A 26,768-nucleotide genomic window follows, 5' to 3' on the forward strand; every position below is an offset into this window, starting at 1 on the left:
CATCCAAGTGGAAAGAATTACCTGTATACCATGTTTCTTGCAACCACAATATGTGATAACCTTTTTAAAAATTGGACCACCTACCAATTAATGTCTTGTTTTCTAACTTAGAAACTACAAACAAGAGCCTTAGGTAAGTGCTGAAGTATAAGAATGGTTATTCTTCTCACTAGCCACACCCCGCACCCCAGTAGGGGGGAGAGTTTATAACTAAGGTGACCAGTCAATTGTCAACTGAGTGGATGTCACCAGCTCCCTTTCCAGCTGCTCTCTCTCTGGAACCAGTTTCCTAAAATCCCCACCATTATGATTGTCACTCATCAGGTAGAAAAGAAAAGACCAGAAGTACTTTTATACTTGTTGGGGAGGAACTGATATGAGCTGCCTGCAGTGTGAACTGTCCTCCTATATCAGGTTGGTCAGAATTAATAATAATACAGTCCCCCTTCTCAGGTTTCTCCCTATTACCCACCCCTCTGCTTTTCAAACCATGTTCATTTAGGCTGTTAGGTGATTTCCACCCCTAAACTGTCTATTGCACCAATGCATACCTTTATGTTTTAGTTGGAGAGTTGATCCAATCACAGCCTGATCTCAATGGTGGAACTCTAATCAGAATAGCACCCAGGTAGGGAGATTCTAGAGGGAGATGTAACTGAAATCTGTTAGCTACCACACTGTCTGAGGTGGGAGAAGAGAGGCTGATGACCCAAAGACTTTCTTTGAGTCTTTGAATGGGAGGGTCGAGTTGGGTATTGGGGGCAATGAATAGAAGTGATTGCAGAAAGGTCAGTGGGGGCAAACATGTCATTATTGTCCTTTTGGAGCTGGGCCTTAGCAGGCTTTTTATTTTTCATAAAGAGAGTGGGTTTATGTTTCCCAACCTAACATCAGGCCCCACAATCATCCCTAAAAACTAACAGTCTGTCTGCTCCCCTCTGGATTAAGCATCCCATTACAATGCAAAGCAAGAGCACATTTGATTCTTTCAGTGTTGTTTTAACATATGGGCCAGTAACATTTGGCTAACTCCCAATATCATCCCACCTGCATTGCTTAATGGTTGTATTTTATGAGATTAGGTAGGCTGCCACCTGGCAAAACCTACCAGACCCAAACAGCTCAAAAGACTAGCCACCTGGGGAAGTTCAGGGTGGTGTGCTTAGAATGCACCCGCACCATTTTGTTACCCACAATGCCCTGCATACCTCAAACGTTAACTAAAAATACATTTTCCTCACACTTCTTTAATTTGCAGAGAGCCTTCCAATTTTTATCACACAGCATTCCCCAAAGTCTTCCAATAAAATGACACCTCTCTTGTGTGGGTGGGCCAAAAGACCTTGACACAAAAGACCCCAAAGTGCTATGTAGTGAGATCAGTAATAGGTATAGCTGCAGGTTTTGGGGTCATAGTCGACTGCCACCCACGGACACCTACCAACTACAGGCATTTCTAAAAAGTAGACAAGCCAGGGAAGGGTGGTATGCCTTGTGTGAATCCCATGAGGTTTTCTTATCCACAATGCCCTGCAGACCTCAAACTTTGCCTGAAATCATGCATTTTCCATAGGTTTGAGGCTTGCAGGGCATTGTGGTTAAAAAATACATCATGGCATGCATGCAAGTCACCCCATCCTGGATATTCCTGGGTGTCTAGTTTTTAAAAATGTGCAGGCTTTCTAAGTTTCCCTAAGTGCCGCCTGGGCTAGGGTCCAAAATCCTCAGTTACCCACTTTTTTAAAAAAACTGGTCAGGTTTGAGTGGAACATTTTGGGCTATTTCCTGTAGGGGGCTCCGGGCCTACAAACATAAGTGAGACAATATTTTTATTGTGAGACATAGGTGAATGCTAGGTGGAAGGCGTTTTGTGGCTTTTCCAAATTTCAGAACTTTCCATCACAGAAATGTGAAGAAAATTTGTTTTTTAGTCAAAGTTTGAAGTTTGCAGGCATTCTGGATAAAACAACCAAGTGAGAGCCATGATAGTCACCCCATCCTAGATTTCCCTAGGTGTCTAGTTTTCAAAAAGGTTTTCTAGGTTTCCCTTGGTGCCGGCCGAGCTCAGGCCCAAAATCCACAGCTACCCACTTTGCAAAAAAAAGTCAGATTTTAGTGGAAAAATGTGAGGAATCTGTATTGTGTTCTGGGCAGTTTCCTGTTGCTGGCATTAGGCCTACCCACACAGTGAGGTATCATTTTTATTGCAAGACTTAGGGGAATGCTGGGTGGAGGGAAGTTTGTGGCTCCCCACAGATTCCAAAACTTTCCATAACAAAAATGTGAGGAAAAATGTGTTTTTAGTCAAGGTTTGAGGTTTGCAAGGGATTCTGGATAGAGCAACATTTCCAGTGCCTTGCAAGTCACCCCATCCCAGATTCCGATAGGGGTGTAGTTTGTAAAGATTTACATGTTTGCTATATTTCCATAGGTGACAGCTGAGCTAGGGCTCAAATTCCACAACTATCAACTTTCTAAAAATGGGTCACTTTTGAGTGGAAAAATGTGATGTAGCCATGTTGCATTTGACCCGTCTCAGGCACTAGGCTTACTTGCACAAGTGAGGTACCATTTTTACCAGAAGACATGTGGGAGCATAAAATAGTTGTACATTTGTTATTGCCATTTGGATTTCATGGCTTTTCTGCTTTCCAAATATAAGCCAGTGTGTAAGAAAGGAGGCTTTTTGAAAAATATTCTCCAAATCAAATGCTTGTACGTGTACCCACAAATTCGGAGATATATAAATACTCACTGCTCTAAAATTCCATATCCTGTGTCCATTTCCTAAATACATAGGTTACCTTGATACCTATGTTTCGCTCTACATATTTCACCATATTAATTGGTCTATTCTCAGTACACAATGAAAAGCCATCATACTGTGCAGCTCTGTGTAACTTGGGTTCTTGGAGAACCCACAAACTCTAATTATCTTCACAATCAAAAGGGTATAACAAATGTACATTGCTTTAGAAATTGGCCATTGTGACAAAAACATACGGATGAAAATATTGTCTCAAATGGTTGTTCTCCCACTCACTTTCAATATTTCTTTCTTGCAACACTTAGGGCCTCATTTACAAGTTTGGCGGTCTGTGGAGCACCATGGTGGTGTTAGCGGTTCAACTGCCATCAGGTTGGTGGTTGGACCACCAGATTACAAGTAATGATGTCCTATAGAGCAAAAACCCTCATGGTCCCACCGACACTGCCAGGGAGCACAGACCGCCGCGGTCACAAGGCAGCACAAGCAGTCTGGGAGAGAGAGTGTGTCTGCCGGACACATTATGAGCTTGCACACCGCCAATGTGACCATGGTGGTCTAACCATAACATCCCAGAAGGTGGAAACGGACAGTTCAAAGAGAGACACTCACCTGTGGGAAGCCTTACACGTCTGGTGCAGCCATGGAGCCCATCATGTACGTCCTGCTGCTGCTGATGATCATCGAAGGGACACAAAATCTGAGCCGCTGTGGGCACAACCGACCGTAAGTACACACACCTACCTGTGTTATTAACCACACAGATTATTGCTCTGCCGTCCACATGAGATGGGGGTACATCTCATTGTGTTCAGGTCAGAATTAAACACAAAAAAGTACACATGCACAGTCACAATATGCCCCCTTTGGCCAGGTCACTCACACTGCGCCGCAACACTGCACAAAAACAGATGTCTGCTCACCTCGTGCTCAGGGTCAGTGAAGTGTACACAACATTATCTCACACAACAACAACACAGCAACATCACATCTATTAATAAAACTCACACTCACATCCCTCACATGCTATGGACTCTCATCACATTCAATACACATATGTATGGATGTGGCATGGAACACAAACACTCATAGCAATAAACAGCTCTGTAATGGACACACACATCACACACATTGCAACACAATGGAAGGACAATTGGATGCACAATAGTTAGAGAGAAATATATACAAACATCACAATGCAAACAATACCTACATAATAGGGATGGGGCCAACAGAAGCACCTAGGGAATGATACTGCACTGAAACACATATCACCTTGCAACTACCCACTCAGTGACAAACAATACTAGACTCAAATGACATGCCGATCTGCACAATGTGGAAGTACAAGTCAACAAAGCACATACAACTCCAACTGCATGAGACATACCTCTGTATGAAGTTGCTGTAAGGTACACACAGCTAAACTGACACATGCACTGGCAAATGCAAACAAAGGTAGCACAAATGAACACACTTAGGGGGTGATTCAGACCTTGGCGGACGGCGGAGGCCGTCCGCCAAGGTTCCGCCGCCGAATGACCGCACCGCGGTCAAAAGACCGCGGCGGCCATTCAGACATTTCCGCTGGGCCGGCGGGCGCTCTCCAAAAGAGCGCCCGCCGGCCCAGCAGAAATGCCCCTGCAACGAGGACGCCGGCTCAGAATTGAGCCGGCGTAGTTGCAGGGTGCGACGGGTGCAGTTGCACCCGTCGCGTATTTCAGTGTCTGCAAAGCAGACACTGAAATACTTTGCGGGGCCCTCTTACGGGGGCCCCTGCAGTGCCCATGCCATTGGCATGGGCACTGCAGGGGCCCCCAGGGGCCCCGCGGTACCCCCTACCGCCATCCTGTTCATGGCGGGTTTCCCGCCATGAACAGGATGGCGGTAGGGGGTGTCTGAATCCCCATGGCGGCGGAGCGCGGATTCATTGGGGCAGCGGTAAACTGGCGGGAGACCGCCGGTTTACCCTTTCTGACCGCGGCTGAACCGCCGCGGTCAGAATGCCCTCGGGAGCACCGCCAGCCTGTTGGCGGTGCTCCCGTGGTCGGTGACCCTGGCGGTCACCGGCCGCCAGGGTCAGAATGACCCCCTTAATGTCTGCCAAACAAAGATCAAGCTGTCACACATCAGATGAATACATAATCCATATCAGTAGGACAAGTCTAACACCATACATGCTCACATTGAACAATACAAGATTAAATACTTACCATAACAAACAGTACACAATACCATGACAACACCAATGCATTTACACCCACAAATCCATACACTCAATATATACCCTTGTCTTGGGGGACACCAGCACTGCCCACAAAGTCAGATACTGCAAACAGCAAATGGATCAGCAAGCAGGCTAAAACACATACACCTGTAGGCAGACAAAATAAGTTACTCAGGACCAACATACACATAGAAAAGGAATTGCAAGACAAATGTTTACCCCCCAAAAACTGTTTGGGTTTATTGTTTTTAAATTCAAAATGTCCAAGGCTATTGGCCAGTCCATACTCAATGGGCAGTACACATCACTGTGCCCACACTTGACTCCTAACTGTTTGGGTAACATCCACAGAAGGGACATCAAGTGGGCAGGCGGGCACCTCAGGGATCATTCTTGGGGAGAGGTCGGATGTGGGAGGGAGGGTTTGGTCAAAACTCTAGGCCTACCTGTCATGTCCCTCATTGCTACTGCAGTTGTACATGCCAAATGATATGCCATGGCACACGAGAGATTGTGTCAGCCAATGAACAATGGTGAAACACTCCTGTATGTGGGACAATATGAAACGTACCGCCATTGTAAATGTCTCATTCCACACACAGCTTGCCATGCACATACATGTGAGGGAATACAGACATCATCCCATCAACATAGGTAGACCATGCATGAAACAGCAGCTTACAAAGGTTCCTCAAAAGAGAAAGGGACACATGCTGACATGTAGGCACAAGGAATGTTGGAAGCAGTGACTGCACATACGTCATGTCAATGGACATTCCCCAATTACCAGAAGAAAGCATTGATCTATAGCTGACTCAAAGAACAATGTGAGCCCTGTTGCATGTTTGTTGGCCATCTTCGCATTACAGGCTGCAGTGAGGCACGAGCACCAGTCATAGGCTGAATACAAGTGGCCTGTGGGTGACAGATGCCTATATACTACTCACCCATGAGGGTCTCAAGGCGCTGAGGAGGGGAGGGGGGAGAAGGTGGGGGGGTGCTGCTACTGCCCGAACAGCCAGGTCTTGAGAAGTTTCCTGAAGGTAAGGAGGTCTTTGGTCTGGCGCAGGTGGGTGGGAAGAGTGTTCCACATTTTGGCAGCGAGGTGCGAGAATGATCTACCGCCGGTTGTAGCTCTGCAGTAGCGTGGGACGGTTGCGAGGGTGAGGTCGGTGGAGCGGAGATGCCGGGTCGGGGTGTAGAAGGAGAGTCGTCTGTTGAGGTATTCTGGTCCGGTGTTGTGTAGTGCTTTGTGAGTGTAGGTGAGGAGTTTGAAGGTGATTCTATTGTTGACTGGGATCCAGTGCAGGTTTTTCAGGTGGTCTGTGATGCGGCGGGTGATGTCCAGTATGAGGCATGCGGAGGGGTTCTGGATGCGTTGCAACCTCTTCTGGAGTTTGCCCGTGGCTTGTGCGTAAAGGGCATTGCCGTAGTCCAGTTTGCTGCTTACGAGGGCTTGGGTGACTGTTCTGGTTTCGGTGGTAACTTATTTGTAGATCTTTCAGAGCATGCAGAGGGTTTTGAAGCAGGAGGAGGAGATGGCGTTGACTTAATGGGTCATGGACAGTGAGGGGCCCAGGATGAATCCTAGGTTGTGTGAGTCGTCGGTGGGAGTCGGAGAGTGGCAGGCCATCAGGAGTCATCCCATGCGGAGGGGGCTGGAGCCAAAGATGAGGACTTCCGTCTTGTCAGAATTGAGTTTGAGGCAGCGATGGCCTTCATTCCTTCGTGGAGGTAGGTCTTGGCAGAGTCCTTGGTGAGGGAGAGGATCAGCTGGGTGTTGTTGGCGTATGAGATGATGATGAGGTTGCGGGATCGGGCGATGATAGCAAGCGGGGTCGTGTAGACGTTGACGGGCTGAGGGACAAACCCTGGGGTAAGCCGCAGATGATCGATCATTTACTTACCTTTGGCCTGTAACATTGAGGAGTAGAGGTCTTTTGCATAGAAATGACACACACTACAAAAACAAACAGTTGTTGATTGATCAACATACCCAGCCGTATGACATCCCTGGAGAGCAAGTGGTTTGTGGAGTCTGCCCAGTTGTTTCCTAGGTCCCTGGGGGAATAGGCAAGGCACATCAGTATGCACCACATAACCGCTCTCATTATGACATTGGTAGGCGGCAGAGTCTGCCCGCCAATGCGTCCCACCATCAGGCCGTCTGTGCAGGCTGAACCTCGCCGGCCCTATTATGGTTTCCCCGCTGGGCCGGCAGGCAGAAACAGAGTTCCAACGGGGAACAGGACCTTAACATTGCAGCCGTCCCCTAATGGAGCTTGCGGCAATGTGGGAGTGCAGCTGGTGCGGCAGCACCCATTGTGCAATCCACTGCCCGTAATTCGGGCAGTGAAATGAACAATGGTGTTGTGCCTGAATGCCCCTGCACTGCCCATATCAGGTACATGGGCAATGCAGGGGCCCCCAGGGGCCCCTGGTTCTCTCTGAGGCCCCCATACTGCCAGCCTTTCCATGGCGGTGTTTACCGTCATGCACAGGCTGGCGGATGGGTACTCGTAATCCCCAGGGCAGCGCTGCTTGCCATGTCTATTTATTCTGAAGTGCATTCTTACATGATATCATTGACAAGCATAATGTATGTCGCTGTGGACACACTGACTAATGTTAGAAATCATGTCCTGTCATACATAGATACCCAAAGAGAGGGAGGATGCAACAAACACCTGTCTACGGTCCACTGAAATACCTTCAGACCATGGAAGAATGCCACATTATTCTCCTTTACCATCTGAATAGGCAAACAATAGTGGACTTATGTCATCAGTTGGAGCCAGACATGATGCCAGCAATTAGTTATTCAACCAGAACACCACCCATTGTACAAGTCATGTCAGTATTGCACTTCCTGGCCACAGGGTCCTTCAAACATACAGTGGCCCTATCAGCTGGCATGGCGGTTCATAATGCCCCAAACTATGTTCAGTCAAGTGTTGAAGGATGTCCTCTCAGCAATGTTGAAACACATGGACAGCTATATCCAGTTTTCCCGATGTGAGGATGTAGCCCAGGTGAAGACTGACTTTTATGGTTTTGCACGCATCCCTCATGTGGTGGGGGGCATTGATGGCACACATGTTGTCTTGGTCCCACTGCAGTCCAATGAACAAGTATATCACAACAGAAAGAACTTTCATTCCATCAACATGCAAGTTGTATGTTTGGCAGATCTTTACATTCACAGGACTGTGCCCATTATCCAGGTTCAGCCCATGATTCCTTCATCATGCAGAACAGCACCATACCCCAACTGATGTCACAACTGTACCAAGAGAGGGCCTGGCTGATTGGTAAGTCACATCTGTCCTGAGTGTGTGTGCTGAATGTCTGGTGCTGCAATAATGAAGTGAGAGACTCATTGTTGCACATGTGTCCCTTGCCTTAACAGGAGATTCAGAAATGCAAACCATCTTTGGTTGTTGATGCCGATAAGGAATCCAACAACTCCAGGGGAAGTCTGCTTCAATGAGGCCCTTGGTAGAACAAGGTGGGGAGTGGAGCAGGCTTTTGGGCTCCGGAAGGCCAGATTCTGCTGTCTGGACTGGATTGATGGAGCCCTCATCTACTCACCTGGAAAAGTGCGTCAGATTACTGTGACATGCTGCATGCTCTACAACATCCCCCTGCGGAGGAATATCCCGTACATCCCAGAGGTGGGGTACCCTGCTGTGCCACAGGGTGAGAGTCCTGAAATGCCAAGCAAGGATGACAGTGGTAAAGAGGAAGGAGCTGACTTGGGGGATGATCTCGTCAACAGCTACTTTTCATGAGAGTAAGTATGTCATGTAATGTCATGACTGTGACTGTACAATGTACTGTAGGTCTGAGAATGTGTGGAGTTGATTGTTTTGGCAATCACTTGGGAGCTGGTACTCTGTAGTATTCAACCAAAGGGTGCTTGATGGGTTGGCCTTTGACATATCCCCATCTTGATGATACCGCTTTGTTTGTGACAGTCTCATTGCAATGTTGTTCCATTTCCAGATGCTTGCTATGTGATATGTGTAATAGGTATGTTTTCAAGTCCATACTCCTTGTTTTGTCTTTGTACAGGTACCTTCACTCACCATGACATCCTCATGTGGGTATTTCAGAGATGGCAGGTATCTGATGCTTTTCTGACATAGGAAGTGGACATGGACTGTCCCAGGTAATGTAGGTCACAGATTTGGGCTGTGGGCATGACATACGTAGTCATCAATTGCGAGCAAGGCGTTCACCCTTCACATGGCTAAACACTCTTCTGCATGACCTGTATGTAGCTGTAGATGTGTTTCATCATTGCATGTCCCAGGTAATGTGGGTCACAGATTTGGGCTGTAAGAGACCTGTACCAAGGCAGTTTGAACAGTGTTTGGGTAGATGGTCTGAAGTGCACATTGTACTTGTTTAGTGTGCTGTATGTGGCCAATTACATCATGTGGGTATGACATAAGTAGTCATCAATTGCGAGCAAGACGTTCACCCTTCACAATGGCTAAACACTCTTCTTGCATGACCTGTATGTAGCTGTAGATGTGTTTCATCATTGCAGGCCACAGTGCCTGTGCCACAACACTGATATATGTTTGTGTCATACCATCAGATATGTAGTTATTGGTTAACGATTAGCATTAGCATCTTGTGTCTTCCTCATTTGCTTCACATGGTCTTACATCTCTTCTAGCAAAATGGGGAACAGAAGGAAGCAGACAATTACATTGTGATAGGTGAATTGATCTCAAATTTGTGCAGAAAATAAAATCGGGGCATGATGGAACAGACAAGTGAAGGAGTCAGTCATGGTGGTTGAAATCAGTGGAGTAGATGCTACAGCATTGTAAGTCCAAAATCCAGTGTACTCCTCCCATTGGAAATCAAAGGTGGTTTAAGAACAGTTGAAAGAGTGAATATGTGGCACACAAAGAAGGTCATTTTGGAAGAGGTGGCAGTGGTGGGTGTCTTGTCATCCTCATCTCCTAGGTTCTTAGCTAAATGTCCCAGCTTGTGTGGTAGGGTGGGATCTGCTGCTACAGATACAGGGGTGTCTGGGGTGGTTTGTTCCCCTGATGGGGCCTCCTTTCCAGTGGATGGCACAGATGAAGGGCCTGGTGTAGATGCGCCAAAGGAAGGGGTAGAGTGTTGTTGTCGACCTCTGCTTAGGGTGGTGTTGATGTCCCTCAGAACCCCTGTTAGGGAGGCCATGTTGGTATTGTGAGCTTCCCACTGATCACATATTTCCTGATAGAAGTCCCTCAGCAGCTGCTTCATTTCCCAGAGGTCAGAAAGCACCTGGCCATTGACACCTTGGGACTCCTGACAGACCCTCCAACTGTGTCTGATTGTGTCCTGGCCAATATCAGCCCCAGTGGCCTCACCCCGCTGGCCCACATCATCTCTCCCACGCACTCTATCCCCACGGCCCGTCTTCTTACCACAGGGTACCCTCTCCCACTGGTTCCTGGACCACCATTGTCAGAGGTTTTGTGTTGCGACTCAGGTTCTTGGACTAGGGAGCACAAGATGGTTGAGACTGTGCTAGGGACATAGGTTGGGGGGTGCATGGTTGCCTGTGATGTAGAGGCAACCGGTCTGGGAGGCTACAGTCAGCCTCGCTGCTGATGTCTAACCAGTTTGCCCAGGTGGGCCCGAACTGTCCTTCATGTCCAGATGCCCAGGAGTATCTTCATCACTGAGGGCTTCATTCATGGGGATAGTGGCAGTCTCTTCAGGGGCCTCCATGTGGCCAGTGGCAACTCGACCTTATGTTGTGAAATATACAATGTAACTGGTTGTATTGTGACTCCTACCTTCCAAATTTTACAATGACGTTTCGCAAAGACCTTGTACATATTTGATCTGTGGGTAATCCTATTGTGACAGGTACACATGGTATTAGGAGCATGCCAGATCTCCTTGCCTGAAACAGCAGCTGAAATGTTCAAAACATTTTCCCTTAGGAGTATGGCCTGAGAATGCCATCTTGCCACCAGTGCAGGCTAAACAGTGGCTACGCAAGCTATGTTTTCTGCTTATTTTGAGGCCTATTCGAATGTGATGCAGGCAGATCCAGGAGTTTGTGGTATAGCTGACAAGATTCATCATGTGGCTACTGCAGTGCTAATGTGTCTGCTGCAAATACCATTCTGGTGATGCCTCTTTAGGCCTTTGGGATCATTGTTTTGCACACTTGGTAAGGTGTCCTTCCTGTCCTCAATAGTTATATCTTGGGTTAGCAGGTTAAGATGGAGCTTGGTAACCAAAGACATCTCAGATTTGAGTATGATCTGTATCCTGGTCACTCCCAGATGAATAAAACTCAACTGTGACTTAGCACCCAAGGGTATTTGATCAAGTGACCATTCGTATGGTGTTTTGAGTTGGGGAAACAGTGCTTCCTGGGAGTTACAGTCAGGTCTCTTTCTCTATTGCACACACTTGACAATTTTCCTCCTCTCAGGTGTGTGATGTTCATTTGGGAGTTCTTTATTAGATGGATTTGAGCTGGTGAAACAGGTTTTGTTGTTGAAGTTAGGTAAACAGGGCCAATTGGGATTTGCATTCTGGTGACTCCCTCTACTTCCCACCATTTTCAATATTATATCCTCTCAGGGGAGTGAACTTCAATTGGGTTTTCACAGACATGTCTATTTCGGCATATGGACCCTGGGCTTGTGCCTGGAGTGAGGGATACAGAGTCACCTGGCCTTAGAAGTCACGTTACTCCCTTTACTATACACACTTTATAAATGGTATGCTCACATCTGATTAAACTTATGTTGTGATTGGCCAGACTGGGCTCTTTGATCGTATGTACACTGCTCTGGTGTCTGGGGTAGTCTAACTACTTCACACACTTGAGCAATGGCATCTCCCCGGGTGAGTAAACTTTGTTTGTGAGTTGAGAAACAGGGGCATTTGTACAAGCAAATACTATGCTGGTGTTTGGGGTCATGGAAACAGTGCCTCCTGGAATGAATTTTCAGTCATGTCACTCCCTCTACTACACACACTACACATATACCATCCACCAGGTGAGTACATTTTGTTTGTGATTTGAGAAACAGGAGTATCTGCACAAGAGAACACTATGTGCCTCCTGTGATTTGCAGCCATTTTACTCCCTCTACTACACACACTATATATATGTCACCCCCCCCCAAGTGAGTAAACTCCATTTTGGAGTTGACAAACGAGGGTATTTGGACAATGGAACACTATGCTGGTTTTTAGGGTTATAGAAGCAGTGCCTATTGGGCTTTGCAGTCATGTCACTCTCTCCACTGCACACACTTGACAAATGTCATACTTTCAGGTGAGTAAACTTAATTTAAGAGTTCATTAACAGGTAGCTGTATTTGGACAAGTGGTTACTGGGCTCGTGTTCTGTTTTAGAGAAACAGGAGCTATTGGGCTTTACAGTCATGTCACTCCCTCTACTTCCCAACAGTTAGCCCATGGTATCCTCCCGTGTGAGCACACTTCAATTGGGAGTTCACAAACAGGAGTATTGGGAGAAGAAGACACCGTGCTAGTGGTTGGCGTCATTATAACAGTGGTTCCTTGGAGTTGTAGTCATGTCAGTCCCTGTACTACTCAAATTTGACAAATGTTATTCTCTCAGGTGAGTAAACTTCAATTGGGAGTTAACAAACAAGGGTATTTGGTGAAGGAAACACTGGGCTGGTAGTGTGGGTAACAGTGACATTGTCTGCTGGGAGTAGTCATGTCAGTTCTGTACTACACACACTATACAAATCTTATCCCCCCTGATGAGTACTATTCAATTGTGAGTTGTCAAACAGGGGGTCTTTGGACAGGTGAACACTGGGATGGAGAGTAGAGTAACAGTAAATGAGGCAAAAGGTGACATAGCATTTTTGTGACATTTTTAGTGTTATGACTTACCAGATTCCACTCCCCCAGGTATTCCTGTCAAGCCCTCAGAATGCAGGATAGCCAAGGCTTTCTTCTCCTAGGGAAAAAGATGTAATGGGGCAATGGGAGGGCCACCACCAGTCTTCTTGGCCTGCAGCTGGTGCCTGGAGACAAGAGAACGTACCTTGACCCGAGGTCCTTCTATCTCTTCCTAATGTCCCCCCTTCTGCTCAGGGTGGTGCCTACAGCATTGACTCTTTCGACTATTCTGTCCCACATTTCCATTTTCCTACCGAGAGGAGTGTGCTGGACTTGTGCTTCAGACAAACTCGTATGATTTCACCCACCATAATTCTTAACTCATCTTCTGAAAAGCATGGATTTTTAGAACGTGACATGGTGGAAACGAAAAAAAAGTATGACAGTGACTTACTAAAAGGGGATGAGCAAAAGGATGTGACTGGACAAAAGTTTGAGCTAGGTGTGAAAAGAGATGGTGATAAAAAAGTGATTCCTAGTATCTTTGTGGTAAATAATTGGCTCTGACTTCTGTGCTTTGCGCTGGAGATGCAAAGGAATGTGGTGTGTGAAGGGGTGTTTACTATAGTAATGTTTGCCGTTGTGCACAGTGTGGCTATGTGTGTCAGATGTGTTGTTTTAAGATCTATCAAATGTGCCATTTTGTGCTACCGCAGTGGTTTGGATCATTGGCTGACCGCCATGGGTGTCCACCACTGTGACTTTGAACTTGTAATACGGCCAGTGGCCGCGGTGCTGTATGTGATAGAGGCTGGACCACCTATTTCTGGGCCTCTGTGCCACTGTTGGTCTGCCTTTTTTGGTTGGTGGTCGGTGGTCCTCCCTGTGTAACTTGTAATAGAGTGGTCTTTTTGGGACCACCAACACAGCATCTGGCTGTTCCACCTCTAAACTCCAAATGAGGCCCTAAGTTTCTTTGGGAAAATCTTGGGGGATTTACACATATAACCCCTTGCTGAGCTTGGAATTTGTCCACTTTTCATACATATATAGCTTTCTAGGACCACTCATGGGTTTCACACTGGTTTCCACCACAAACTGCAAGTATGTTGAAGCACAAAAAATAGGACAAATGGGCTACCTCTTTGAAAAATGCCAAAACTGTGGATTTCTTTTTTTTTTTTTTAAATTCAGCTCGGTATGTTCCTGAAAGCTGGGAAGATGGCAACTTTATCACAGCAAACCATTAACTTATGAGATTTTAATGGAAAAATGCACTTTTATATAGAGAACCTTTTTCCTCTTTTTCCCCCTAAAAAGCTACATTTAGCTATATTTTTGCTATTTTCCTTGTACCCTCAGTAGAATCCACTAGCCCTAGATACCTTTAGAATCCCCACAATGTTGAAAAAGGGGCACAAATTGGCATGGATACTTTATTTAGAGAAGTTATGGAGGCCTAAGCACAAACTACACCAAATAGCCAAAAAAGGGCTCAGCACCGGGGCTGGGGAGTGGCCCAGCAGTTAAGGGGTTAACAAAAACAATATCAGTTGTAATTTAAGCATTTTGTCTTCCAAACTTTGCACAGAATGTCCCAAAATGTATTAGCAAATGAAAGATGTTTTGACCCCCCTCGTAACACTTTTTTCCTCACCCATTGTGTATTTCATCTAAACCTTTCACTGTGTCCCCTTGGTGGACTAGCTTAAAATATATGTTACAAAGAGTAAGCTAATCATACCAAGGACCTGATCACAAGTTTGACAGTTCAAAGACCGTCAAACACTCTGTGGCGGTTCAACCTGTGCAATCCTGGCAGTCTGACCACCAGGTTATGATCCTGGCGGTCAGACTGCCAGGAGACCGCCACTAGTATCGGAGATCCCGATGGGTTGGCAGCTGTGAAAATCGTGGTCAGCCACGGCGGTAGAGAGTTTGGCACCACCCTTCTGATCACAACTTTCCTTTCTGGCGGCTTTTACTTGGTGAGGTCCCCATCATAAAAAGGCGGGTGGAAAGGAAGAGGTGGGGCCACATGGGAGCCTCTGCACTGCCTGGGACCATGTCATGGGCAGTGCAGGGGCCCCCCATCAGCACCCTCGGAATGCACACTGACAGTGCGTATTCAAAAGGGTGCTATGTGCTACAACACTGGCCTCAGCTCCCTGACAGAGCTGAGGCCAATGGTGCCACACTGTTTCTGTTGGTCAGCCTGGTGGAAACATCGCAATATGATGGTGGAGAGGTCACCGGCTTAACAGCTGCCTCTCCACCGCTGTATTGGTGTTCCGGTGCTCAGACAGCCAAACTTATAATCAGACCGTAAGTCTCTGCCAAATTTCAGGCAGGGTGTGTTTAAAAAACATAGGCCTACATTATGACATTGACGGTATAAAGAAGGGCAGAAATCCGTCTGTGGCCATACTGGCTACCACCAGCACCGCCACGCCAGTAGACTGCTGCCAGCCACACCATGACCTGTGATATACCTGGCGCTGCTGGCAGTAGCAGTTCCCCGTCCCTTTCCCTGACGGAAGACCACCTGGATGAAGGTAAGTTGGGCTTCCGACAGGGGAGGGGTTGGGGGTTGTTGTGTGTGTGTGTGTATGGGGTTGTGTGCATGAATGTGCAAGTGCGTGCGTGAATGTGTCTGTGTGGGTAGTGTTGTTTTGTGGGTGTATGCATGTGTGTGAATGGGTGTAAGAATGAAAATGTGAAGATGTGTCAGTGTGTGAATGTGTGTACGAATGTGTGCGAGCATGACTGGATGTATGCATGTATGCTAGTGTGAGTGTGCGGGTGTATACGTGGTGCGTGTCTGTGGTGTGTGCGTGTAAGGGGGTGGGGGATCGGAATGGAGGGAGCATGGATGGAGGAGAATTGGGGGGTATCTGGGAAGTGTTTGGGGGGGTGGGAGAGCCTCCTACCAGTGACAGGAAAGGAATTCCCTGTCACTCCTAACGCCACAAAATCCATGGCGGTAGGCTGGCTCATAATGCCGCTGGGGTACTATAGCGGCTGCAGAGCTGGAGATTGATATCTCCATGGAGGTCTGAGTGGAAAAGTGCAGCCAACCCACCACGTTCATAATGTCGCAGTATGTACCGCCAGCCTGTTGACTGTACTACCGCCACATTACCACTCACTGCCGTGGTCATAATGACTCCCATAGTGTTTGGTCCTCCTACATATTTTAGGGAAGTGGATTAGCATAACTATAAATGGCTCATGACATTGAACATGTAAAAAAATATAAATATAAAAATATCTATTTATTTGAATGTTACCTTGGGTTCACAAAAATGTTCGCAAACAGTTTTAAATATCAGTGCACTTTCACATTTTCCTTTACGAATACTGAATCTGCCGCAAAGTTTATGGTTAAAACCTGAATTACAAACAATCAGATCTGGTTGATGGTTTGCTGAGTTTGTGACATTTCTGTAAATGTTGAGGTGTAGTTTTTCAATTTGTGGTTGGAATTCATGAAAGGAGTTTTGTTAATGAAATAAAGTCCATGAATTGGTGTCAAGTGGTAAGCTTTAATCAATGAATATCAGAATATAAAATTATAGAGTTCATACCTAAATGAATACTGTTTTGTTTAATGATTTGTGCCACTGACACCTCATCAGTCACCATGAACATTCACTGCACCTGTTCCCACCTCTCAACAACATACTACTGACAATCTCTTAGAAGGACTAAATCCTCTCAATGCACTTAAAAACCTCCACTCAAGTCTTATTAGTCTGTCTTTAGTAATGCATCCCCTAATTTAACCTGTTCAGATATCACTGGTACATCCAGATACATAGGTAGTGTCAACAAATGAAAAAACAATAAATACCTCTAGGAAATTATGGGGCATATTTATACTTGCTTTGCACCATTTTAGTGTCATTTGTTTTGACGCTAAAACTGTGCAAAGTTAACTCCTTATTTATATTTTGACGCTAGACCTATCTGGCGTCAAAATAAACAGCTTAGCACCATATTGTGGATGCAGCAAACTACCTTGCGCTAATTAGATGCAAGGTAGGCATTCCCGTCCACAATATCATGCTAACCCCCTAACGCCTTATTTATACTTCAGTGCAAAAATTACGCGCATGGAGTAGGGGAACCCAAATAATGGTGCAAAGCCTGCTTAGAACCATTATTTAACGCATGGGTCTGATTGGGCACTAGGGGACCTGTAGACCCATTTCCATGCCTAAACACCATGGAATGAGCCCACATGTGCCCACCCCGAGCTCCAGGAACATCCCCACCCACACCAAAGGGACGCCATAAGATGGGGGATCCCATTCTGGGTATGTAGAGGTAAGTATATATATATATATATTTTTTTTTTTTTTGTCAATGCCATACGGGGCCCTTTACATGGATATCGCTGTCTGGCACTGGGTATGATGGCCATGCCCAGGGTCACTGGTCCCCTGTGCTGGCCAATGGGTTGGTGGGCATGACTCCTGTCTTTATTTAGACAAGAGTCATGTTTGGGTGATAGTGTGTCAGGAAACGATGCTATGCCAGTCAGCAGTTCTTATATAGTAAAAAGATAAATAGACACAACATATAGGGCATAGGAGGAGAGAAAGAAAAAGGTGAGAGATAACAATGATAAGCTAGGTAATTATTAAGTTCAGTCTTAAGCAATCAACTGACAGGCATCACTCTAAATGCCTCCATATCACGTAGAGGTCACTACATGATTGCATTTTTCCAACCATTGTAAGTCTTCAATGCAGTCCCGCACAGAAACAGACTTTGATGACTTCCTATTTTTCAAGATAAATTTTTTGGCAGCCACTAAGCCCCCACATCATAGTCCCAGTACTAGGAGGGAGGTAGTAATTGGATTGATGCAATCATGGTGAATTTAGAAAATGGCAACAATTAACCAGATCAATTTGGTTCAGCACATTGTTTTAAAAGATTTAACTTTCATCATGAGACTTTACTGGAGGGTTCCATTGCTCAACATTGACAGATCTTTAAAGACCAGAGGCAGGCAAGCCCAATCTGTCCATTCACACTGGAATCTATTATAGAACAAAGACCACATGTAGTTGAATAACGTGATTAAAATCACATTTGGCACTGCCAACAATTTTAGAAATCAGATGCTATGGGCAACATTTTCAGGCTGGACCGCAGTCATCACCTCAGGAATTGAAAGTCTTTTTGAGGAAAGTGTGATCCACAATTGACCAGTTGTCATGATATAAAACAAGAAAAAGCATGGTACCAGCTGGGAACCAGTTGCTCCCAATAAGGCAACATCAAGCAGGCATAGTAAGTAGAGAATATAGACATTCAATTAGATAATTCCCATTGCAACAACTAATTTCCTGTACTTACATTCCAAACATTTTAAGGAGAATGATTCGTTTTTATCATATATTTTTAACCATGGAGATACTTGCCAATGTCCTAGACCTTCATTGAAAACATTTGTTGTTTAGATTCAATGAGAGTTTCACCATTCAACAAGCATGAGAATCCTTACAAACATGAACTTTTCTAACCTGTAAAATCTTGAGCATCGAGAGAAAACATATGTACATTTAATTGAGTGACTTCGGTACTAAACGTTGTACTAGCTGTGCCATCCTAATCCACCCGATGAAAGATAGTTCAAGTGGCCAGAGTCTCGATTGAAAACATCTGCCACATCAGTCCAATCATAAGCAAAGAATTCCTTGTGTTCATTACATATGATAGAACTCTAAATTCACTGCAAAAACTCTCCAACAATCCCTAAAGTTCGCAATGGATGGCTATGCCTCCCCTTTTGATTTCAGTTCACTAAAATGTCGCAGAGAACGTTAGCTAAATTGATGAAGAAAGCAAGTCAATCCAGTATTGATCATTCACAGAAAGACACCTGGTGCAAAGTTAATGCTCAACAATTCACCTAGCATAAAGAAAACTTGACCTACGATTGAGAGAGATCACTAATGTGAACTATGTGTGCATTATTACATTCAGATTTGATGTACAATAGACAGATTCTCACCAGATTCATCAGAGTAAAATGCTCTGTTGTCTTCTCCCAGCTTCTTCAAGCTGCGTAAATGAACTGGATCAGTCAAAATGTACTTGTCCTTCATCCTTGGATTCTACAAGTATTCAAATAAAAGTGAATTAGACATTGACGCATAACATTCATATTATACATTGATGAAAACCAGCATAATTGATGATTTATAACTAATTCTAGTTATCAAGTTCCTTATTTTAGTTCACATTTATATTCATTGCATTTTCAAGAGAAATGATTTTCATTTTGTGGCAGTCTAGTGGATTCAATGATTCTTAGTACAGAAAAAGTGCTGAAAAATGGCTTAATGCGGATGGGGACACAAAATTGGCATGGGCTCTTGAGTATGTGTTCTAGCACACGATAGATACATGACAGGCAAAGAGAAAGGTCTCCTAAAATGCTGGCACGGAACAGGCATGTTTGGTGGGTATTAGCTTGTGTTTTCCCGGGAGTCCTCAGGTTCCAACCAATTAGTGTCTTCTAGAAGATGTTCGGTACACCTGGATTCTTTGTCATTGCAAACATCTATGTTTGTTGAGGGGAAATGAACAGATGTTATGTATTATGAAGATGGTTTATAGCAGTAATGTGTAAGGAAATTAAACAAATGCAGTTTATTTCAGCTGCATACAATACACATTTTAACTATGGAAACATGCATAATAAAGTGAAAATAACCAATACAATGCCTGAGTAATTTACATGCCCATTTACTCTAATACTTTTTGAGTTGGAACAACTTTTGGCTGTTCACAAAATTTTGCGGTAAATTTACTCAAAAGTGAAACAAGGTCAAAGCCAAATGTATGAGCCTAAGTTACCGCTGCCAAAAATGAAGTAGTGCTAAGTCCAGCACCACTCATGTCCAACAATTGATAGTGCAACACCTTCCCACAGAAAACAATTGAGGTAGGGAGTTTATAAAAAGCCCCATAGGAAATCATTTTAAATTGAAGTAGATAATTTAAAATAGTTACAACTAAAAATGAATATATTTGATTGATATAAATGTATCTAAAAATATACTATATTTATTATTTAATCACAAAAATATATTAGCAAACTTTTTAATATATCCAATATTGTAACAATAATATTTTAAGAAACATAATTATAATACTTTAAATTAATTATATGCATCATTTTTTATAAATATTAATGCATAGTAATATTTTACTTTAGGTGAAAAATGATATTTTACTGTAAGTGTCAGAAAAGTACCTGCACTGAATTTTAAATTAAGGATTTCATTTAGAATTATATAGTGATGTAGCATTTTTTTATTGTATGCCACATTGACCTAAATATATCAAATTAATTGACTTTATAATTTAAAATAAAGATCATTTTACTGATTCATTAAGAAGTTTAAGAAACGTTTTAAATGTCTCTATGCTTTACTATGGGCGATCTCTGCCTTGACAGTAGAGTCTCCTTATGGTAAAGTATGGGGAAAATTAAAAAAAGTTTATTTAACTTGAACAAAATAGTGGGAATATTTTTATGTTAAACATCAATGTAAATTAATTTGCTATATCAATGCATAAATATAATAAATTAAATACTATTTAAAGTATAAAATATTCACTTATTATAGAAAAATAATTATTTTTAAAAGTGATCTCTAAAAATAATTAAAGGTGATTTATTTATATTTTGATAAAGGTTATTGTTACATCAATTTAATACATTCAAAAGTTGATATCAGAAAATGGAATGTAATCAATGTAATCATTGTAATGGAAGGGTGTGGCAGTAGCAATAGTTGACCATGTGTGGTGCTGGACTTACTCCAGCTCTAAGGTGGAGTGATTTACTACTGCTTTAGGTTCCTTTTAAGCTGTAGTAACTTTAGAATTGCTGTTTGGGAAAACAATCAGCTACCTCTTCTGTGAATAGGTGCATGACACTCCCTAAATCTCTCGCTAACCGACTGAGGTACCTAAAGGTAATAAAATATCAAAATTGTGAATGGGCAACATGGTGTTCAGCAGCCAAGTCTGAATGAATGTGTTTTAGATATGTGTAAGGACCTGCTGTAGACGGTAATGCTAATTCAGCATCCTCCAATTTCTGGGGGAAGTGCTAAATTTGGAGGAGAAACCTCTGGTGAAATTTCCTCCACCATACTAACCCTGTGATTGAAGACAATTCATTGGAAATTTCCCTCTAGAATTAACACTTAACCTAGAAAGCAGATGATTTTCCTTTGTCATTCCAAATTTTAATCAGGTCCAAAATATGGAAACATCAGAACCATTAGCCCTAGGCAAACAATAATAAATCTACATGACTCTTCGAGGTCATGCTTTTGGTCAGGGGTCACATCATACATGAACTTACACTCAGAGTCCTGGTATGTAATCTTCACATATAACTCTTGATGAATTAAAGTGAATACATTTATGAAGCGATGTCATTCCTATGCTAGATTCATTTGCAACATTCAACCACATTTCCCTCAACATTATCTGCCCATCACTGCCTTGAAGTTACCCAAATTCAAGCTTGGATTGCAATAGCAAATTCCTTGTGGGCATATATGTATCTGCAGAACATAGTTCCCAATACTGTCATCAAAACAGTGAACACATTTAGGGGCATATTTATACTCTGTTTGCACCAAATTAGCGTAACGTTTTTTAACTCTAATTCGGTGCAAAACTAACCCCATATTTATACTTTGGTGCTAGACCCGTCTAGCACCAAATGTACGGAGTTAAAGTCATTTCTTGGAAGTGGAGACCTACCTTGCCTTAATGAGATGCAAGTTAGGCGTTCCCGTGCAACAAATTACTCTATGGCCTTAATGTCATATTTAGGTGCATATTTATACTCTGGGGCATATTTATACTCTGTTTGCACCGAATTAGCGTCATTTTTTTTACTCTAATTCGGTGCAAAACTAACTCCACATTTATAGACCCGTCTAGCACCAAGGCCCTGATTTATACTTTTTTTGCACCGCATTAACATCATTTTTTGATGGAAAAGTGGTGCAAACTTACGAAATATTGGCCCTTATTTATATTTTTTGCTGCAAAACTGCACTAACTCGGTTTTGCACCAAAACGTTTAGCATTTGCTTGCACCATTTCCGTGCACCAGCCGGGCACCATATTTATGGAATGGTACAAGTCGGTGCAAAAGGTAGGCTAGAGTAAAAAAAATGACTTTAGTCAGGTGAGGCGGGCGGTATACTGTAGAAGAAGAGGGTTCAGCTCCAAAAAATGACTTTAGGCAGGTTAGAGTAAAAAAAAAAATGACTCTAACCAGATTAGCATAATTTTATGGTGCTAAGCTTACCAGGCCACATGACTCCTGCCTTAGAAAAGGCAGAAGTCATGCCCACCATCCCAATGGCCAGCACAGAGGACAAGGGTCCCCTGGGCATGGCCATTGCACCCTGTGGGCCCCATTTCAGGGCCCCCATGGCACTTTCAAAAATAAGATGCAATCTTACCTGTACTTACCTGGGATGGGTTACCCATCCTCCGCAGTCCCTCTGGTGTGGGTGCCCCTGGGGCCTGGGGAGGGCACCTGTGGGCTTATTTCATGGTGTTCCACCATGGAAATAGGCCCACCGGTCCCCTAACATCTGCGCTGACCCAGGCTTTTAAAAAATAATGTGAAGCAAGCTTTGCATCATTTTGTGACCCCTCCTCCTTCCCTTGAATCATTTTTGCATGGAAGTATAAATAAGGCGTTAAGGCCATAGAGTCATTTTTTGCATGGGAACACCTACCTTGCATCTCATTAAGGCAAGGTAGGTTTCCACTTCCAAAAAATGACTTAACTCCATAAATTTGGCGCTAGACGGGTCTAGCACCAGAGTATAAATATGGAGATAGTTGTGCACCGAATTATAGTTAAAAAAAATGATTAAAAAAATGATGCTAATTCAGTGCAGAGTATAACTATGCCCCTTAGCGTCAAAAAAAGACACTAATCTGGTTAGAGTCATTTATTTTGACTCTAACCTGCCTATTGTCATTTTTTTTTACGCTCAACTACCCTTTGCACCAGTATGCACCATTCCATAAATATGGTCCCCAGCTGGTCTAAAAAATAGTGCAAGCCGGTGCAAAACCTTTTGGTGCAATACTGTGTTAGTGCAGTTTTGCACCAAAAAGTATTAATACGGCCCTTAACACATTTGCTCATGCTACACTGTGTTGCAACTCAATAGATTCCCTGTGGAAGAAATGTTCTCTTTAAACTATTATTCTTGGCAGAGTACACACTATTTGCTTTTACCCGATATATGAGAGAAATTGGATTAACTGATATGTCCCATATAGAAATGGCTCTCTGACCATTGGTAGAAACCACAACAGGACCATTCTGTCATATATTCTAATAGGTTGCATAACTGTTGATGTAACCAATATATAGACTACCCTATGGTAACATGCACCTTTAGTTTTCATAGCACTGTTGAAAACATCTTTAATATAATAAATCTTAGAAACACTAACAACCACCTAATTATATCAAACCTGAGGAGTGGAGTAATTAAATAACTGAGGACAATATGATTTTGAGAAGTTAGAAAACGTCTGTGTTTGCTATAGCACATGTCAACAGACATTTATGGGTGCTGCCTGCGCTCTGGTACAGAATAATTGCTGGTTAGGTGGTGGTTCCAGGAATATTTTTATGTTCGATTACATAAAATTCATATTAATTAAGCACTTTCCTTTCAGCCTTGGAGTGTAGAAAGTTATTGGCAGTACTAAAACTAAGGGGCTCATTATGAGTTTGGTAGTCTGACCGTCGGATTGTCAAACCTGTGAGGCTGAGGCTGCCATCAAACTGGCGGCCTCACCCCCCATCACATTACGATGTTTCCCCTAGGCTGACTGGCAGAAACATCGTATTACGACATTTCCGCTGGTCAGCCAATGCCGTCGGTACACAACATCCCCCTTAGAATGTGCACCGCCTGCGGCGCAGACAGCGCACATTCCGAGGGTGCTGGCACTGTCCATGCCATAGGCTTTCCACCAGCCTTTCCATGGCAGTGAAACTAGAGGAAAGTGGACTCATGATCAGCACAGCAGTGTTGCCATGGGCACTGCTGTGGCTAACCCAACTCAGACAATTGTCACCCGTCAGGATCCGTGATGCTGGTGGTGACAGGGGCCCCCTGGTGGTCCAACTGCCAGGATTTTAATATGGCAATCGGACCACCAGGATTGCGGCTGTCCAACCGCCATCACAGGTTTGGTGGTCTTCAGACTGTCAAACTCGTAATGAGGTCCTAAGTCATTTTTAACTTTTACCCAAACAGAAACCACACCTATGCACAAAGTAAGACACAACTACTTACAGAAAATGATTTGTGAACCAGACTTAAACATTCATAATTGAATGACACTGAAGACAGGAGAAATACGCTAGTGTCAAGGAACAATATTTGTGAATCTGATCCTCATTCTTTGATTGATGCAGTTCAAAATACAAAGGAACTAATTCTGAAAGCTTTTTCCATGAATAGGTGTCTCGTACTCTAAGGTCAGGTATGAGTGGCTTCTAAATATCCATGCCTGATTCACAAACCATGTTTTGTAAACCATGTGGTGTTCATTGTTTGTTTTCCCTGACTAGGTCAAATATTTCTTACATGTTTAAAGTGAGAGAAGAGCATGTCTAGACACGGCAAAGGAGGAAAGGGTCTCAGCAAAGGCAACACCAAGAGGCACAGGAAGGTGCTTCAGGACAACATCCAGGGCATCATAAAACCTGCTATAGCCCGCCTAGCATGCCATGATAGTGTCAAGTGCACCTCTGGTCTCATCTATAAGGAGACCTGCGGTGTGCTCAAGGTACACATGCTCAATGTAAAAAAAAACTATGGTGAACAATCAAGTTAGTGCTTGTAGCAAAACATACCCTTCCTCACACCTCAAACACTTTTGCAAGTCACCCTCTGCAGCCCAGCCATGTGTGAAGTGAAGTCAGGCATACAACATGCATACCCAGTGCCAGGTTCTGCCAAGAAACATAGGACCAGACCAGGAGTATGTCCTTAAATTGGTATGTCTACAACTTTTTTGTCACATCAACATTGAGGTAAATGCTGTAATGTACATATGTGGATCAGGGTACATACATCGCACACTACCTATTATGTATCAGGGGTAAAAGTATTTCTGTGCACATGTGCACATAACCATCAACCCATACACAGTGGTGTGCTTAGTGGTAAGTTTAGTGCAGATCTTATAAATTTGTTCTCAACCAACTAAAATCCTTTTGTCTGTTCGGAACTCCATAATTCAGCCACGTATAGGGCTGCACTTAGCCCTCTACCTCAATGGATTTCAAGTACAGGGGAAATAGGGTGGAATAAAGTTTCATTTAATTTTTTAACAATTGACCCCTCTCCATGTTGCAATGACAGTTGGCTTTTTAGGTCGAGCATTCGAGGCCTCTTGCATATACTTTAGTATATACTTCTATGCTTCTTTGTGGGGTCCCTGCTTTTTCACTGGTTTGTTTCAGTGTCCTTAAAAAATCCTTGCTTGCTAGTGGTCAATCCTTGCTCTTTGTCCCACCTTTTCCACAGTTGTACACTCCCCTGGAGCATGGCCCTAGTACTTGTACCCTTCCACTTGTGCCTATGAAGCATGTGCTTAGGGATTACTTTGTTCAAAGGCTAATAGCATTTGACCAGAGCGCTGGATGCTTCAGTGGCCCCAGTCTGTTTCTGTTAACAGGGCTCTAATCTATTACTTACTTTTCATCTGCAGTGATGTGTGACTTTGTTTATTCCATTAATTACTCTCCCTCGCACATTTTCTGTTCTTGCATTACAAATGCTTGTTCCTTTTGTCTGTCTCTGCGAGCTCAGCAGCGCTTTGAACCGGCTGCTTATGTCAACTGTTTCACTTTTTATTTTCAGATTGTGGCAAGAAAACGCTAATAGCTGAAACTCGAGCGAACACGAGAGCTTTTGCAGTTCAAATGTTTGTTTTGTTTTCAGTCTGTGTGGAAATAAAAGTCCAGCCAGTAATTTATTTACAACGCTATGAGCTCTAACTCGAGCAAACACGATAATATTGCATTTCAAATGCTTGTTTTAATATTGGCAGACCATGACAGATTGTTAGACAATCTAACCACTAGTTAATCGAAAACCTTAACCTGCTCAAGAATCTTTGATCCTAACCAAAGATTTCCTTTAAATAATCTATGAGGCTGAAAGGTCCTAAATTTAGTTTCGAGCAGTTGACCTCCAGGCCAAATTTATCACATACATTAGCGGGCCTATTTGGTGTGTTCTGCATGCCCATTGGTGTTTTCAAGCTCAACAGCATATCATTGGGAAAGAGAAGTTCTGGTATTAGGCAGTCCCCTATTATAGGGGGGTCACCTCCACAGTCATAAAGTGCATTAATTAACCCATTCATGGAGAAGATGAACAGTGTTTGGCCTAGGATGCAGCCTTGACGGACCTGTCTAGAAACATACATTTTCTCGGTCAGCTCACCACCCCCACTACATTACCTTAATGCAGGTGAACTATAGGTTGCAGTAAGCCCGGGGGCATCCCAGCATCCCTCAGAGCAACCCACAATTTGTCCTGTTGAACTGAACCAAAGGCAGATTTAAGGTCCACAAACACAACATAAAAGTGCCCCTTCCCAATCACATCAGTCTTCCAAACAATCAGTAAAAAACAGAACTCCTGATCTAATGTGCTAGTATATGCCCTAAAGCCAGCTTGCAAATGGAATAACTCCCTGTTATCCTCGATCCACATTTGCATCTGTGTCAAAATTAGTTTACTAAAAACTTTCTGTGCAGTATCTATCATAATTCATAGGGTTCCCTTTGCCCCCTTTCTTATAAATTGG

General features: G+C 43.7%; 1 protein-coding gene across 1 annotated transcript in view; it reads right to left on the bottom strand.

Moving 5' to 3' along the window:
• Nucleotides 1-26,768, bottom strand: part of ABCB11 (ATP binding cassette subfamily B member 11) — a 443,062-nt gene that overhangs the window by 390,195 nt on the left and 26,099 nt on the right. Inside the window, exon 2 of the mRNA XM_069225280.1 lies at nucleotides 18,880-18,982. Within this exon, the coding sequence (XP_069081381.1) occupies nucleotides 18,880-18,973 (94 nt within the window). The 5' untranslated portion in view covers nucleotides 18,974-18,982. The remainder of the gene's footprint in view (nucleotides 1-18,879; nucleotides 18,983-26,768) is intronic.

Source organism: Pleurodeles waltl, chromosome 3_1 (assembly GCF_031143425.1).
Source record: "Pleurodeles waltl isolate 20211129_DDA chromosome 3_1, aPleWal1.hap1.20221129, whole genome shotgun sequence".
NCBI classification, from domain to species: Eukaryota; Metazoa; Chordata; class Amphibia; order Caudata; family Salamandridae; genus Pleurodeles; species Pleurodeles waltl.